The 16,786-nt window shown below is 54.3% G+C and overlaps 6 protein-coding genes across 6 annotated transcripts; 3 read left to right on the top strand and 3 right to left on the bottom strand.

Annotated features, from left to right (window-relative positions):
- Nucleotides 1-1,288: 1,288 nt before the first annotated feature.
- Nucleotides 1,289-2,152, top strand: N7482_007109 (trafficking protein particle complex subunit 5; the record flags this gene model as incomplete). The annotated part of the gene is made up of 2 exons (XM_056689234.1): nt 1,289-1,569; nt 1,666-2,152. The coding sequence occupies 2 exons, from the start codon at nt 1,289-1,291 to the stop codon at nt 2,150-2,152; spliced, it is 768 nt and encodes a 255-aa protein (XP_056541663.1).
- A 497-nt stretch (nt 2,153-2,649) lies between these two features.
- Nucleotides 2,650-4,098, bottom strand: N7482_007108 (microfibrillar-associated 1 family protein; the record flags this gene model as incomplete). The annotated part of the gene is made up of 1 exon (XM_056689233.1): nt 2,650-4,098. The coding sequence occupies one exon, from the start codon at nt 4,096-4,098 to the stop codon at nt 2,650-2,652; it is 1,449 nt and encodes a 482-aa protein (XP_056541662.1).
- A 525-nt stretch (nt 4,099-4,623) lies between these two features.
- Nucleotides 4,624-5,179, top strand: N7482_007107 (putative ssDNA binding protein Ssb3; the record flags this gene model as incomplete). Its single annotated transcript, XM_056689232.1, has 3 exons — nt 4,624-4,869; nt 4,991-5,045; nt 5,109-5,179. 3 exons carry the CDS (start codon nt 4,624-4,626, stop codon nt 5,177-5,179), a joined length of 372 nt encoding a protein of 123 aa, XP_056541661.1.
- Nucleotides 5,180-7,848: 2,669 nt separating this feature from the next.
- Nucleotides 7,849-11,462, bottom strand: N7482_007106 (putative GATA transcription factor (Ams2); the record flags this gene model as incomplete). The annotated part of the gene is made up of 2 exons (XM_056689231.1): nt 7,849-11,206; nt 11,269-11,462. The coding sequence occupies 2 exons, from the start codon at nt 11,460-11,462 to the stop codon at nt 7,849-7,851; spliced, it is 3,552 nt and encodes a 1,183-aa protein (XP_056541660.1).
- Nucleotides 11,463-12,195: 733 nt separating this feature from the next.
- Nucleotides 12,196-12,966, top strand: N7482_007105 (mRNA splicing protein SMD2; the record flags this gene model as incomplete). The annotated part of the gene is made up of 4 exons (XM_056689230.1): nt 12,196-12,224; nt 12,284-12,316; nt 12,552-12,800; nt 12,924-12,966. The coding sequence occupies 4 exons, from the start codon at nt 12,196-12,198 to the stop codon at nt 12,964-12,966; spliced, it is 354 nt and encodes a 117-aa protein (XP_056541659.1).
- Nucleotides 12,967-13,756: 790 nt separating this feature from the next.
- On the bottom strand, nt 13,757-15,804 carry N7482_007104 (uncharacterized protein; the record flags this gene model as incomplete). Its single annotated transcript, XM_056689229.1, has 4 exons — nt 13,757-14,385; nt 14,448-15,073; nt 15,151-15,661; nt 15,798-15,804. 4 exons carry the CDS (start codon nt 15,802-15,804, stop codon nt 13,757-13,759), a joined length of 1,773 nt encoding a protein of 590 aa, XP_056541658.1.
- Between the last annotated feature and the right edge of the window lie 982 nt (nt 15,805-16,786).

Raw genomic sequence — 16,786 nt, 5'->3', positions numbered from 1 at the left:
CGATGTTATGGCTATGGTTTGGATCGGGTTAAAAACAATCGGCCCAGAATTTGGAACGGTACAAATTGCTGGGATGGACTTTGGAAATTTCAAGGGTTTTTGACACATCCGCTTCCACTCCGTATAATTGTGCCTATCCCCATTTCTCTGCTCAGCGAAATACCTAGCAGAATTTTTCTTTATCGTCTTCTTATCGTCAACTGAAAATTTTGCATTGCCCAAGCTTGAGTGGATATCGCCGGTGTGCCCTCTAGAAGCTTCGTAGTGACTGGGTCTGGCTGGTTGGGTCCGGCGTGGTTTCCGGGGCAGCTCCTCCCGCCTATAAAAACCCACCGGCCGAAATTTTTTCTTCCTTTTCTCTTCTCTCTTCACTTCCACTTCCACTTCCACCTTCACCTTCAACCAACCCTCGGGCAAGAAGTCTAATGTGATCTCTGCCCTTGGGAACTGGGATGAAGAGCAGGATATTTTAACGCACGCCTTTTCTTTCTGCTCTGCACTAACTTTGGTAAGTTCTTAACATTTTTTTTTTTTCTGTTTCTCCCTCGACCAGCAAGGGCCGTCACCAGTACTGGTAGCGGCCCATTTCTATGATGAAAAAGTTCCTACATTCGCAGTTTCCACGCTAGCCATCGCCGAACCTAAATCTAAGATGGTGCTGTGCGCATTACTTCCTTGGATGTCTGATTGAAATTGCTGGTCCTTTGTGGATTTTTTTTTTCCAGTGGCTACCATGTCATGCTTTGAACTCAGCTAACGTGCTCGGTTCTTCAGAATAGGAATGCTTTTTCTCTCACCTTGATGGTATACTTGGGAACCGTGACATCTGGTGTATATCTTGCTCCTGTCGCCTCTTGTCCTGGCTGGTGGGATTCTTTACCTACCAAGGTGGAGGTCCGTCACTAGAGGGCTGCCGTGCCGCGGAGCTACCCTGTATAGGGCTCAATAGAATGAATCAAACTGGTTTTCACGATCAATCTTTCTCCATTTGTAAAAAACAACGTAGAAAAAACCCAGATTTTCGGTGCTATTGACTTAGCTAGCAGCACCGTTGGATGGTCATTGCAGACTGCACCCGAGGCCGATGTGCTCCACCGTAGATCGCATCCACAGCTTCTCGATACACCCTCTGCTTCAGCCGCCCACCCCCTAGTCCAACCACCGCGTTTCCAGATACCATGATCCCCGGGTTTCATCTAGAGGGCTAGTCGACAACCTTCCACTCTGTCTGGATTCTCCCGTTTGGTCCTTCTAATCATCCTATTCCTTGCCAACCCCACCAAACACCATGGCCGCACCGAGTAGGCACTCGGCGATGCTGTCCGTGAGCAACAGCACAGGCACGCCGCAGTCCGGATCAAGCGACAAGACACAGATCCCGCAGCAGTCCTCAACGCCGCAACCAATACAAGGTCTTCGAGTCCCGTCAAATCGCAAGACCATCTACGACCGACACCTGAACCGCAGCCGCAATGCGGAGCTCAGCCGGGCGAGTTTCGCGTATCTCTTTGCGGAGATGGTCACATATGCCCAGCGCCGGGTAACAGGGATCCAAGATCTGGAGAAACGGTGAGTACCCAGCGAAGCGAAGATCGCGAATACATCTCGCGGTCAATTGATTCGTAATACCTGCACAATCGGAGCACTCACATCGACCCCCTCCAGATTGAACGAACAAGGATACCCTCTGGGCCTGCGCCTCCTCGACCTCCTCTTCTATCGTACAACAACCACCTCCTCCTCCGCCCTCTCTAGCTCCTCGACTTCTTCCTCCCCGCCGAACCGGCCCCTCCGCATCCTCACCCTGCTACACCTCATCCACGGCCCGCTCTGGCGCCTGCTCTTCGGCCGCTCGGCCGACGCCCTAGAGCACTCCGTTTCCCCCGACACGCCGAACGAATACATGATCACGGACAACGATCCACTCGTGAATACGTATATCAGCGTGCCGCGCGAGATGAACCAGCTCAACTGCGCGGCATTTGTGGCAGGCATTATTGAAGGCGTATGTGATGGGTGTGGATTCGAGGCCAAGGTTTCGGCTCATAACCAGCCGACCGAAATGTGGCCGAGCCGAACGGTGTTCTTGCTAGGGTTTGGGGAGAGTGTGATGGAGAGGGAGAAGGTGCTGGAGAGGGCTGGGATCAAATAAAGCCGTGCGAGAGACGCATTAATGCCGGTTTATGGCGGCTTCCGAAGCTCGGGACCTCAATGTTGACCCTGCGCACCTATTCATGATTTGAGCAGAGGCCCGTCCCCCCGGCTGCCCAGTCCAGCCTACCGTGAGACGTGTATACGCACCAGTGTAATCCTCTCCAGGCATTTGGTTCCATAACTTGGGTTTCCAGCTGCGATTGTTTACGTTACGTATACACGAGGACCAATGCCGATCTGGAAATGGACTGCCATTGAAACCCCCTGTGGAGTTTTTTTATGTACAAATACTCTGCTGGCATGGCCAGCGAATATCAATCAAATCAACAATACAAAGAGCCCTCCGGGAGAGGGACATGCTATATCTCATACAAACCCAAAACCAAACCAGGGAGTATCAGTTGCTCGAAATGCAAGTATATCACATAGCCTCAAACCCACCCATGTAAACTTTTGGGTCCGAAACTCCGCGCCAACGCCAAGAAAGAAATCCCATCATGATGAGCTCTCCACCCGCCGCCGCTTATCCCGGTCATCGTACGGTGACGGGCTGCGTTTGCGCCGCTCCCTGGACCGGCTCCTGTCGTCGCGTTGGTTTCGCCTCGGGGACCGCGATCTCGACCTCCGCCGCGCCCGAACAGCACTGGCATTCGCACCCGTTGGACCCGATGGTCCCTGGCCCCGATCATCGCCGCGATCGGGCATGAATCGCTCGTCCGTAATCCCAACAGGCGGGCCATCGTGTCGCCGTCGATTCTCGTAACCCTCGCCAAACCGCCCGGTATCCTCCGTCTTGAGATCGCGATAGCGCGTGCGCCCCTTCTTGCCCAGCTTGGTCATATCGCGAATCTGCATGTATTGCGGGAGCGTCTCGACCGCCACATCGTCGGCAAACCGGCGGCCCATGACATTGCGCTGGTCCAAACCCTCGCGCTCCTGGTCGTCGCGGAAGAAAGCACCCTTGTGGAAATAGCGCTGCATGAATCCGGTCTGGCCGCGGGTCGCCTCGCGCTCTTCTTTCTGGTTTGCGATGAACTCGCGGTCCTCGCGGTCTCGCTCTTCTGCGGTCAGGTTGCGCCGCCGCTCGATCTCTTCGCGTTCTTTCTCTGCTTCTTCGATTGCTTCGCGCTCGCGCTGGATGCGTTTGAGTTCGCGCAGCTTCCAGGCTGCGTATTCGGCTTCGGGGTCGACGCCGTCGCGGTCGTCGATGGCTGCTTCTTCGTCTGCTTCGACGAGCTCATCGTCATCGTCCCAGGCTTTGTTTGCGGTGGAGCGCGCAATCGCGTCCTTCTCGAGCTGGTCTCGTACTAATTGGTCTGCCTTCTCCTGTCGTTGGGCGCGACGGGCCTCGTTGTCGGCGGCTGAGTCGGCGCCGCTAATGGGGCCTTGAGCCTGAGCATCTGCGCCTTGTCCGCCTGCATTGCCTCGTTTATCTTTCTTAATGAATGTTGGCCGAATCAACATTCGCCGCGGCGCTTCGTCCTCGGAGCTGCTCTCTTCCTCGGAGCTCTCTTCCCCCTCCTCCTCATCTTCTTCCTCCTCGCTGTCTTCTTGCTTCGTTACCGGCGCAGGTTGGAGCAATGGAGACTGTGCAGTATCAGGCCGAGCCTGCGGCGCAGCCTTTGCGGATGGTGGCTGGGTAGGTCCTTCGTCCTCTTCGTCCGTCATGAATCCCTCTTCGTCCTCATCCTCTTCCTCTTGAGCCTTTTTAACTGCAGCTGCAGGGAATGAGCTCGCTTTAGGTGCTCGCTGCCTTCGCCGCTGCTCCTCCGCCCGCCGCCTTCGTTCTTGTTCTTTTCGCGCCTCAATATCCTCCTCCTCTTCCTCCTCCTCCTCAGAAGATGAAGGCTCCTCCGCAATTGCCTTTCCCGGTCGATAGCGACCCACGGGTTTAAGCGGGTTTGCGGTCATCCCGCGGTGTTGGGAGGGGAGTGGTGGTGGCATTATCGTGAAATGGATGGATAGTCGTGGCTGACGGGCAGCGATATAATGGATAGTACTGTCCAGAGGTGATAGTGTCTCAAGTTAGGGTTCGACAACCCATTAGTCCAGTTTGAGCGGGGCGTAAAGCTTCACTGTAAATGTTGACCATGCGAGGAACCAGAGCTCCGGGTCGAAATCGATAGTGTCACGTGATGATATATACTACAGTATGTACAGCAGTAGGTTGCAGTATTGGTTTAAACCGGCTTATTTCCTCGTCCCAGGAGGATACACTTTACATTTCATGTCTGGTAGAAAGGTATGATCAACTCCAAGTAGAGCCAGAGGGAGGTTTTCAGGCCGTCCCCTCTAGTACACTGTCAGCCATTCCATTGAATATCCACACGTGACCACGCGTCCCGCGCACCGCGTCAGGCTCCGAAGCATCTCCGGCTTTCAATTAAGCAACTGCACACGTCAAGAACTTTGCACGCCCCCCTTTATTTCGTGTCTTGGTTCCCAGAAACCCAATCACCACTCGCCGCAATGTCCCTCCAAACCCCCCGCATCCTGCCCGCCCACCTGAACACCTTCCACCCGTCCAGCTCGGGCCCACGCTCAACACACACTATCCGCATCCTGGGCACAGTGACCAATCTCCGCGGTGACCAAGCTACGATTACATGCGGCAACAATGGTGATGTCACGCTTCTCCTAAAACCGGACTCGCATCTGCAGATGGGCAAGCTTGTGGAGGTTGTCGGGAAGGTGACCGATTTGGACGGTGGCCAGGTACGTATCGAGTGATAACTGGACAGATCATTAGTGCACCAGATACCACAGACCATGAATGGAATATCTTGCATAATGATAGCCCCTATAGGAGGATAAATAGCTAACCTCTTTCTACCAGGGTCTTGGAATTCGGGTATTGGGCACAACGGACTGGGGTAACCCTGCGGATTGCGGTTAGTCTTTAACTTTATAGCGCCAAAGCTCTGGATTCGGCTAATGTGCATCCAACAACCCAGACTACAAAATCTACGAACAGGTCGTCGAGGCTACCCACCGCTTTAAGTCTATTTTCTACGACGCCGAGTAAATGACCACCGCAGGAGGAGAAATGAAGGATACACCGCGTTCTGATCATTCAGAAATTATTGAGGAAGACGATTCCCTAGTATCGGGCTATTTGATGTTACGCATTTTGTTTTAGTGTCCTAGCTGGACTTTGCATATCACGTACGATTTCATGATCAATGGAAAATTCCGTCCATGGCGATAATTTCCGATATCGATATCTTGGGGAGTGCTTCCCTAATCAGATAAACCACCCTTGATACCCGAGATCCCACGTTTTCAGAAGCCCATCATACTGCTCTCACCCTGCGAGCTCAATCACCACGCCGCTACTCACCAGCTTATCCAAACTCCAGGAAACACACTATTCGCCCAGCGAGCAGTATCACTCCGGATCTCCACTCTCCGCAGGGAAGGCCACCCTTCCCGTAATGCAGGCACTAAAATGGTCTGCGTCGGGGCAGCTCGACCATCCCGGCGTGATGTGGCGATGCCGGAAGCGCGTCCTCAAGTCTCTCCTGCAGTGCATGGCGGGGCTACCGTAGATGTGGTCTGTGCATGTTGTACAGAAACGTGGGAAGCCATCGTCAAGAGCTGGCTTCTTGCACGTACTGCACTTTCGTCGAATGACTTTTCCAGCTTCAAGGGTGGTTCCGCATCGTCCCAACTCTCATGGGCTAGAAAGGTCGTTCGACGAAAGTGCAGTACGTGCAAGAAGCCAGCTCTTGATGATGGTTTCCCACGTTTCTGTACAACATGGACAGACCACTATGTGGTGAGGGTTATCTCCAACGTGGCGGATGTGGACGACCAGAATGTGAGGGAAACCCATCTCTCCTACCTAGCGACCTTCGGCAGAAATACAAACGTCCTCCTGCCGATAGTCGCTAGGTAGGAGAGATGGATTTCCCTCACCTTCTGGTCGTCCACATGCGCCACGTTGGAAAACCAACCCTCACGACATAGTAATCTGGCGATGCTGTACAGAAAAGTGGAAAGCAGAAGCTTCGCCCAAAAACGATGAGACAGTGGGGTCTCCATATCGTACCGTTCTGGAGAAGACTTGGAGGATTGCATGGAAACAGTTGTTACGAAGTAGCCAAGCTGAAAAGATTCAGGTGCATTGGACGAAAGAACGAAAGTGAAGAAGGAAGACACTATGGAGGGGGCGTCCGCTATTATATAGAGAGCTCATGCAAACGGGCCCCATTAGGTTAGTCCGATCAGCTGTTCCCTTCTTCACACATCCCTCAGGTGATCTCCGCATCATCTGACCACAGGGCCTTCGTTCTCCAGGTCCATCGTCTTGTCATGCGTCACAACAGTGCTTGTGCAATGTGCAAATTGCAAACACCAAATGGAGCACCGCCAGGCACAATGGTCAATTCATTTCCCGCCGCGATTCGTCGTCCCCCGACTAAGATGTGGCAGTTGTTCTGAGAAACATATGTATTGGAATCCTATTGATGGCCATATTCCAAAGATATCCGTAACAAATCTGCAGACAGTGGTGAAAGATTTCGAGAAGGTCGGGGTATAGGCTAAGAGTGCCTAGTCTTACCACGCGTAGGCGCATGCAGCAGGATTGAAGGGACAGTGTACGGAAGAAAATAGCGGCTACATACTGGGAAAATGCATAATTATGTATATTATAGGTATAGAGCCCTAGGGACCACTATGTAACGCAGGAATCGTACTTCCCTATTTTGGACTATGTCTTAGCTGTCTTAGCTATCTCCCGAGCGGCTGTCTCGGTTACTAGCAACCATGAATATGCACCATATGGTTGTATACAAACGCCTAGGATAGGCTCCTCACTGGATCCGTGGTAGTGTAATGCACGAAGCCGAAGTGCTGTATACACCGCTCGGTATGGCTGGTCTCTTTCTCCATAGAGCTAAAGTAGAGGATCTTCAGGGTCATAGCCAATGCCCACAAGCTGAGGGTAGAATCCAAGTAGATTATATATTGTATGGAGAGCTTTAATTCAACTAAAATTGGCACGTCATCACCTATGTCAGCGGAAATGACAAAATACACCATAAAAATAGCTTCAATATCACCATTTATAGCGACAGCGGGGTAAATAGCCTTCGAGAGAGAGAGGTACATGATTTAATATCGGCGCCGTAATAGTAATTTAGGTATCTAAGTTTTCTGCTGGTCTTATAATATGCATAATTGTGCATTTTCCCAGTGGCCGCGATTGCCTGCCGTAGACAGTGTAAAGATATGAATCATGTCGCCTGGTGGTATTTGGTCCGGGAGTAACTTTGGGGCCCAAATCTTGAGAGTCTTGCCGTGTTCGTGAAAGTATTCGTGAAAGTAGTTGAGTGAGAGCGAATTGAGCTGTCAGTCCCTTCTCTACCCTCAGCGATTGATGAGCTACTTGACACAGAATACAGTAACATCAATCAGTCAACCAATCTCATTTCCCCAGTAAGCTCTATTTACATGGATATGACGAACGATAGTTGTTTCGAAGCCCTCCTTCGGTAACTTCTGGTCATCACATAGTTCACAACGAAAATCATCACATAATAGCGTAAAACCGCCCGAAAGTCGACTGGCATGCAGTAAAAGGCAGCAACATTGTGTACCTCGAAACCAAAACACCGACGCTAAATTTATTCAATTGCAGAAAGAAAGGACATAGAAAATTAAGAGCAAATCCGGCAGAGCCGTCCATCCTTATGCGGTAGGGGAGGGTGCCTGGCCACGCTCCTTAGGAGGCTTAGCGGCTTGCGTAGAGGCGACCGCAGGGTCTGTTTGGAGAGCATCGGAGCTGAAGAAACCCGAGTCAGGAACATCGTTGTCACCGAAGGTGAAGGGATTGAACTTTGAGTCCAGGAGGTTTTCTTTCAGGATGGCTGGATCCGAGAGGATTGCATTGATCAGGTCATCGGAAGGGTTGTTGTCTTCGTCGGACGCGGAAGGAGAGACATAGTCAGAGGGAAGCCAGTCCGCCCAGTTGTTCCCAGAGAGTTTGGCGTGGTCGAGATGGAAGGAGCTGGCCTGGTCAGAGGCCTCCTCGAAGATGTCAAGAATCATGCCATCTAGGGACCCGAAAGCCTCGGAGTGCAGAGCCGCATCGGACAGGGCGGGGGCAAAGTGTTTATTGGGAGAGCGGTTCTGTATAGCAGACGGCCGTGGAGAATGTTCCGGGCCGTCCTGGATGCGCTGCAGTCGCTCAGCCGTGAGGCGAGCTGCCGTCGCCGCGAGTCCGACATCCTTCCGTTTGTTGGCGGTTGGAGAATTGCAGGGTAACGAGCGACGTCTCTCGTGCACGGCATTAGGACGAGTATGCCGGCGCCGAGGAGTCGGGCTGACCGGTAGATCGAAGTCCATAGAAGATCCCTCAAAGAGGCCGTCGAGGTCATCCTGGGGGGTGGGCGCGTTGTTTTCCTTCTCTTGGGCCGGCCTTTCTCCCTTAGTGAGACGCGGGCTGCGACGGGGAGAGCAACTGTTCACGAACGAGGGACATAGCTCCTTCAATGGGGATTCTTTCTGATTAGACGGGAACAAAGCTCGGCGCACAGGCTTGGGAGTAAGTTTGGTCGCATCCTGGCCGGAAAGATTGCGGTTTCCAATGTTCCTGGCCGGACTAGACTGAATGGCAAGCCGCAAGGCTTCGATGGCATCCTGCTGTTCCCAGCAAGGCTTCTCACTGGATCTTGGAGGCTCGGCACTATTTGCCCGACGACGCTTGTTAGGGTACTCCTCGACTTCATCATCCGGGTCCTGTACTTGACCGTGGCGGTCACCCTCCGGGTTAGGAGTAGTGCCCTCCTCGTTCTGGACGGACGAGGCTTCGGTGGGAGCCGGAGAAGACACTGCTGTCCGACTCGATACAGCCTTGCTGCGGGTGCGCGTGGAAGGTTTGGACAGCGGACCGCCGCTCTGTTTGCGGTTTCTAGAGGAGCGCTTCTGCTTAGAGTCGGTTCGATAAGCAGGCGGCTGTTTATTCCACCTGTTCTCTGGACGCATAGACTTGCACTTGTGAAGCCAGAGACCGCAAGGGTTGCAGAGCAGGACCTGAGTCCATCCCTGGTCCTCGGCGGTTGTCCCAAGACCCTTCTTGTAGATCTTGAACTTCACAACTTCGTCTTTGTCATCTCGCTCCAGCGCTTCCCAGAAAAGCATACTGTGCGGCTTCATCATTTCCTTTGCACCTTCCTCACTGCCAGCGACTTCCTTTGACCACGCCCGTCTCCAAGTGGGCGTGTCAATAGTCCCGCAGTTTTCACAGTAGGGTGGAACCATCCCGTTGGCAATTGCCGAGTCTAGTCGAGCCTGAACCTGCATCGACCTTTTCGCCGCACCTCCGCTGCGAGGAGCTCTGCGTGTAAATTCAGGTTGCGGTGCAGGCGTGTCGATAATGGAAAAATCGCTCATGGGACCAGCCCACGTCTGAGAGTACTGAAGAGATGCCGGGGCAGGACCAACAGGGTCACTTAGGGGGACCGCCCTCATCAGTTGCTCGAGTTCACTTTGTGACATGGGAGCGGGTGCCAGCGGTTTGGGTGTTGGTCGGCAACTGGTGCGCGAGGATGGTCTAGACCCGGCTGAGGTGTTCGGACGAGGAATTGGGGGCGCTTGGTTGGACTGCTGCTCCGTCGGGCCATCACTCACCAACATCGAGTCGTTGAGACCCTCTGACATAAGACCCATGGCGCTCGCAGGTGAAGTGGCGTGCACTGCAGATCGTACAGAGCGGGAGCGCTTCTCGCCAGTCACTGCACGAGAATCGGTGGTCCGAGCATCTTCCACAGGAGTACCTGCTCCATCATCCATAAGATCTTCAAGACTGCCACTCATGAAACCGGAGTCAGTGTCTAGGGAGATAGGAGGCAAGTTAGGGCTGGATCTGGCTGGGAACCGGGATTCCAACACGGGGGGCGAAGAAGGCATGCTGAAAGGAGGCTCGAAGAGGCCCTGGTACCTCTCCTCCGGTGAATGGGCGGTCTGATCTGTGCCCACGTCGTCGCTAAGGTGGTAAGGGGATGTGTATGTGGCAAGACTGTGCGTTGAACTCTCTCGCAACATACTAGATGGCGGTCGTCCTCGGCGTTGTAGATTTCCAGGCAGCGAGATCGGGGTAGGAGGGCGAACGGGCTCCTCTTGTGATTGCTCTGCAGCGATGGCAGGATTTACTGGAGTTGGGCGGTGGATGCGAACAGAAGCTGCAGTGCTAGCCGCTACCCGCAGAGAGCTAGGTTGTCGCTCAATGTTCATATCGGACTTGCCCGGCCAGCCTGCTTGGTAGAGTTTGGCCCTCTTCCGCGGCTGGGGTTCTGCTGAATCCTCACCACCACTGCCATAACCCGAGTTCATCGAGCCCCTCCGGTGGAGAGCATTAAAGTGCTGAAGCTGGAAGTCGCTGTCATGCATAGAAGCACTCGATGACGGGCGAATGTTATCACTATGAGCAAAGCTTTGCTTCGGCTGAGATTGTTGATGGTGTTGGGTGGGAGTGCGGGTACCCCCAGGGGTAGACATCCTACTGGGAGGACCAAATGAGTGGGTAGGTGATGACGAGCGAACTGATTCGTTGGTAGGGTAGCTTGGGTATTCCCGCGGTGTGGTACTTTCACTCAAAAGCTGGTGGACTCGTTCAATACCAGATTGATCCATTGGCGAAGACACACGACATTGTTGCTGGATCCGAGATGCTTCCAGTAGGGCGGGATTTTGCCGCACAAAGTTCGTCCAGGTCTGGGCATCGAAGTCATGAGGGATGACATTGCTCAACTCGCGGTACTTTTGCATGCTCTCGAGGTATTCGCTTTGCATCACCGTGGGAACAGGCACCAGCCGCAGTTTGACCTCCAATGTCTCTTGGGCACCCTTCGAAAAAAGACCAAGCGGGTTCTTGCACACACGGCCAGTCACCATCGTCTTCGACTGGTGAGCAGGAGCGTCTGGAGTCGGCGAGGCAGATGCGAGGACCCATGATAGCATTCCCTGACCAACCAAGGGAGTTTCGTATTCTGAGTAGTCGTAGGCGTATACTGTATAGTCTTTCCCCAGCTGTGCCACCAATTCAGGGCTAAAGCGGGTTGTGAGTATTCAATTGGGTTTTTTTCCATAATAGGGGTAAGGTAGTCCAACCTGGCAGACACGATTGCCTGAATGCATGTCTTCAACTCGATCACGCCGATCTGGGTTTGCTCGTCCAGGAAAGCAGTCTGGAGTTCTAGCACATGAGGCCACCGAGCGAGACAATTCGTTTTGTTTTCGTTGTCAAAGGTGTACAGGACCTTTAACCGCATGGGCCGGACGGTGATTCCGTCCTGAGACTCCATCTCAACAAACTCTGCTGGTACACCATGCACTCCCGCGTGTGGAGGGACAATTTCGAAAATCGGGGGAGATTAAGAAGGGGGTGGTGAGTGGGTATCGGGGGTATAAGGAGGCAGGTCCGCGAGTTGACAGTTCACCGGCAGGGCGCAAGGCGGGTGTTGAATCCGGCAGGACGAAGCAATAATGTCGGCTTCATGCACTCCACATCGTATTCGGAAGGGGTGGTTGGGTGGTAACGAGCCGATCTTAGCCACTCTATTGAAAAATCCGGTCGGCCGGGAGAATGGGTAAATTATGCTGCAGGTGGTGGAGCAAGCTACATGGACTGGAATGTCAGCCGGGTGATTGACAGCTGAGAATACTCAGCAGGATGCAAGATATAGACCGCTTCTTACCAAGGGTTGGTAGAACAGGAGAAAAATGTGATTGAAAGAGGAAAGTGACCACCTGCACCTGCAGAGAGAGGAAGCAGGGTGGGGAAGAATGAGGAGTGAGGAGGAAAGAGGAAGGGTGGGAGAGGTGGAAGAAAAGAAGCCTTGCATGCGCGGGTTGAAGCTATCCGTCGATCAACAAGCGTGTACGCGACGTGACGACCCGCAGCCACCTTCATAGGCCTGAAACACAAGGCCAACAGGTAGGCACGGTTACTCACGTGACTCGTCGAACTTGACGCGCGATCTTCGCACCTCCGACTAGACCATCCAGGTCCTTTTATATTCCCTCATCCCACACACCATGTCGACAGTACCGGACCCCAAGATTCAGTACGTATCTTAATGACTCATCCCTCCCCCGCTATCTCCGCTGACCCAATCCGAAACAGAGACCTGCTCAACAAGCCGAAGAGCGAGCTCACGTACGTCTACCACCTTCTCCCTCAACCCCGACCACCTTGATGGAATATACCGGTCGCTCGACGGATGAATAACCCTCCACCCCCTCTTTCTCCTGGTTTCTGCCTAGTTGCCAGGAGTGCGGGGTTGGCGCTATCTCCGACCGGACATCTCCTGCTCTCCCCTCCACCCGTCCACATTCCTATGCATGCGGGCAAAAGCGTCCATAAAACTAATCGTGCATCGCGCGTCCCACAGGGAATATGAGGTCGCTCTTGTCGAAGAGCACGAGCTCACCGCCGGCCCGCTCTCGCTTCTGCAGACCGCCACCCGCACTCACACCCAGGTCCTGATCTCCTGCCGCAACAACCGGAAGCTGCTGGCCCGTGTCAAGGCCTTTGACCGACACTGCAACATGGTGCTGGAGAACGTGAAGGAGATGTGGACCGAGAAGCCCAAGGGCAGCAAGGGCAAGGGCGTGAACAAGGACCGCTTCGTGAGCAAGATGTAAGTCTGGACTTGGAGTGCTGTACTTGGCTAGCTTCACTACGATTGTCTTGGCTGTCCCAACTGCCTGATACATTGTCTTCTTGAGTTCCCGGCAGCTAACACTTCCCTTCCTCCCTCCAGGTTCCTGCGCGGCGACTCTGTCATCCTCGTCCTGCTCAGCTGAGCGCCTTATCGCGTCGTCCTATCTTGCACGCACGTTCATACCGCCCAGGCTAACGCCCGGTACCCTGGATCTGAATCTGCGGGACGGTTGACCTTCCTGCATCTTGCACCGCCAATCGCCCACAAATAAAAAGCCGTTGTCTGCTTTTTGCTTTGTGGACCAAAAAAGATCCATCATGTAATCGATCTCGATACCCTTTTTTCCCTTTTTTTTATTGACTTTCCAACAACTCTCCCGCCCTTGCTTCTGGTCACCCCTAGGGCTGCCCAGATCAACGCATTGTTTCCTGTAAGGTAACACCGGTCTGCAACGTTACTTTGGTTGATGCCAGTGGTCAAAATTAGATGGATGGAAAATGACACTATTTCCGGCGTTCACTTTTGGGAGGGATCGATGAATCCACGCTTTTCGAGGCGAGTGTTGAGCGGCGTCATACCTTGGAGTAGCAGAGGTTGGTTAGCAATGGATTATTTGAAAGATCATTGATGTTTCGAGTATTGATGTCTACTTGGCGGGTTGTTCTCGCTTTGAATGTAGAACTTCTCCTGGTCCCTCACAATGCCGTGCGGCCTTTATGTGAATCCATGCCCCGCAACCGTACTTGAACCAAGGTTATAGCTACGTCCACGTCTGAAGGGTCCAAGAAGGCAATCCAGTGTTCATGGTCATTATCATCATGAAATTATTATTAACACAAGACCGGCTGAAAGAACACAAGAGTGCGACGGTCAGGTATCCAACACTATTTATACGAAGAACAAGACGTGAGAAGGCATCGACCAAGACCAACCTAGACCGCCTCTGCCAACCCAGTCAAGAACTCACTAAGCCCATACGCACCCGGGTCGGGCACCTTGCCAATCCACTCCTCCTCACTGCCAACATACACCGAGCGCCCCAGACTAGCCTTCATGCTCTTAGTCGACTCAGTGCCCTGCTGCGCCGCCGCCGCGGCCACGCGCACATCGTGCGTCTCGAAGAGCGTCTCGCAAAACGGCACCAGTGCATCGATCAACGTGCGGTCGCCCGGCTTTGCGGGAGTGTACTTGCTCAGCGCGGTGACGGAGTGCTTCAGCGCCTTGGCCCACACCTCTGATGTCGCTGGGAGGTCGGTGCCGGTGTCTTGTGCGCGCAGCCCGTGCGCCAGCGCGTTCAAGAAGATCGCGTAGATCGCGCCGGATGTGCCATCCATCACGTTCTCGACTACCGTCACGATCCGAAGGACGGTGTTGACTACGTCGTCGCTCAGCGCGGGCGATGCGTTGTCGAGGAGGTCCTGGATGGCTTCGGCGCCGCGCTTCAGGCCGATGCCGCAGTCGCCATCGCCGACGATCGTGTCGAAGCGTGTCACGTCGGACTCGGCGGCGATGACGCGCTTCAGGCCGGCGCCCAGCACTTTCTTTACGACAGCGGGGTCCACTGTGCCATGGGTTAGATGGGGGCGAGAGTTTGGGAGGGAATGTAGAAAGTGGGGCACTGACGCTTCAGTTTGCTGGAGGTTTCCTGTGCGAGGTTAGAGTCCTTGAGCTCCACTGGCGCGTCGACGCGGTCCGTCCATGTGGAGGCGGGGATGGGGGCGGACCAGCCCACTGCCTCAGCGGGCGCATCGATCAGATCGAGCATCGACCTGCCGGCGCCGAGGCCATTGTCAGCCAGCTTCAGTAGCGAGATGCTGAAGCCCATGCCGTTCAGACTGGTCAGGAAAGTGCCTTGGATGACCCGGACGGGCTTGACCTGGTAGTCGCGCACCAGCTGGCGGTGGACCTCGTCGGTGATACCGGCCAGCTCGATCGGGCTGACACCGCCCAGGTTGTTAATCAACATGACGAACTCATCCTTGGGGGTGCGGGTGATGTAGCCGCGGTCGGTGTCGTTCGGGTCGAGCAGCTGGTAAAGCATGGTCGAGACCATCTCCACCAGGTTCGCCTTGGTGCGGTGGGATCCGGGCTCATTGTGAATACCCATGCCAATCTCAACCTCGCCATTCGGGATGAAATCCTCGGGCACGCCTCGGCCGGGGACGTGTACGTGCTCTAGGGAGGAGCCGATGGAGACCAGGTTTTCGTTGGCGAACTGTGCTAAACCGTAGACTTCTTCCAGAGAACCACTAAACGTCGCAGTCAGCATCGACGTTCCATTTCCACGGAATCAGGGCTAGATGGGATTGGACCAGCGCAAACTTACCCAGCTTCAGCCAGAGCACCAGTCATCTTCAGTATGAGTACACCGCCGCCAATGCCACGGCGACCGACTTTCCCACCTTTCTCCCGGCCAACACCCACATCGTCGTTGATGGCAAAAAACTCGGTACGAATGCCCGCCGCGCGGCACTTCTCTGCCGCCATGCCGAAGTTCAGCACATCACCGGTGTAGTTGTTGGGAAGGATCAGAACGCCACTGTCGGTAGGGACCCGGTCAATTGCGGCTCTGCGAATCTGCTCCGCGGACGGCGAGGCGAAAATGGTTCCGGCGACAGAGGCGTCACAGAGGCCTTTCCCGACGAAGCCCGCGAACGCGGGCTCGTGTCCGGAGCCGCCGCCGGTCACGATGGAGACCTTGCCCGGCTTGCGGGGTGCATCTGGGCGGCGGAAGACGATCTTGTTCTGGGCGTCCAATGCGAGTGACGGGTTGGTGAGGGTGAGAGAGCGGAGCGCGGTCAGAACCAGGTGGTTCGGATCGGAGAAAAAGTGCTTAGCTGGGAGGACATGTCAAATTCGGCTTCTTCCAGTTCTTTGTAGATCCGCGGCATTGCCCGCTCTGCTGGTATATACTATGCGCTAGGCTGGAGGCACACGGCGGCAAGCCCTCGCATTGGGGTGGAAGAGACCTACTCTGCATTGTTGATTACAAGTGGACTTCGGGAATGAACCGTCTTGCCTCGCTTTCGATCTCTTTTTTCCTGTGGAACCAAGAAGCGAACCACGACGTACAAACACGGAAATCCGAGGTCGAAGCGGGAGTATTCGCGGGCTTTATATGCCTGTTTCCGTTTCAATTCGTTGCACAGTGCCCCAGAGGCCAAGTCGCCAATCGGCAGAGGGTCGTGTATTTCACAGGTCCAAGTGTCTAGCCCGCGAGGAAACCTGGAATTACTTCTTGGAGAGCGGGTCGCGGATTGGACTGGAGTGACGCGGAGGGCGGGGAAAAAGTGGGGTTGACGGAGCGCGGAGCTGGGAATAGAGTTAGCTGATTCTCAATAGGCAGGGACGGCGAGCTTGGTGTCGGTGTCACGATCGAGGGAGCAATCCTCGAGCGGGGTGGATCATATTATTGGAGAGATTGGCATTGAGGGGAAGAGAAAGCAGACACACCGGTTCAAAACGGGGAAGGGCGCGGAGTCGATGGCGTTGGCGTCGAAGTATACACAGATTGGGGAAGTATACAGCAGGCAAGTCAGAGCATCCGAACTCTCGACGAGGGGGGCTGCTCTGCCTCTTTATGTGGAGTTCCAAGCTGTTCATGCCTACTTGCCACTTGTATTTTCCCTTTTTCTTTTTTTTTTTTTTGGTTGCTCACATGAACCCAACATTGCCCATCCGCATCCTCCATGCTTCGGTCTGGACCGCGGACGCTTCGGCTTACCATCTGTGGATATCCCGTCTACCCGCCAGGGACCGTCGTCCGGAACCGACCACGACCGGGGACAACTGGGGATGCTGGGGGCTGACACAGCTTATCGTCCGAAACACACACCGCCAGGGACCGCTGCAACCGTTCAATGACCTGATCGATCCAATTGACCCGCTTATCGCATTCTATGGTTCACTCTCGCCCGAGTCGAGAACCGCCACGATGTACTTTCCCCCTTGCACTTGAGCCT

The sequence above is a fragment of the Penicillium canariense genome, assembly GCF_028826845.1.
Source record: "Penicillium canariense strain IBT 26290 chromosome Unknown utg000004l_segment0_segment0, whole genome shotgun sequence".
Taxonomy (NCBI): Eukaryota; Fungi; Ascomycota; class Eurotiomycetes; order Eurotiales; family Aspergillaceae; genus Penicillium; species Penicillium canariense.
This window is presented reverse-complemented; position numbering and strand designations above follow the sequence as displayed.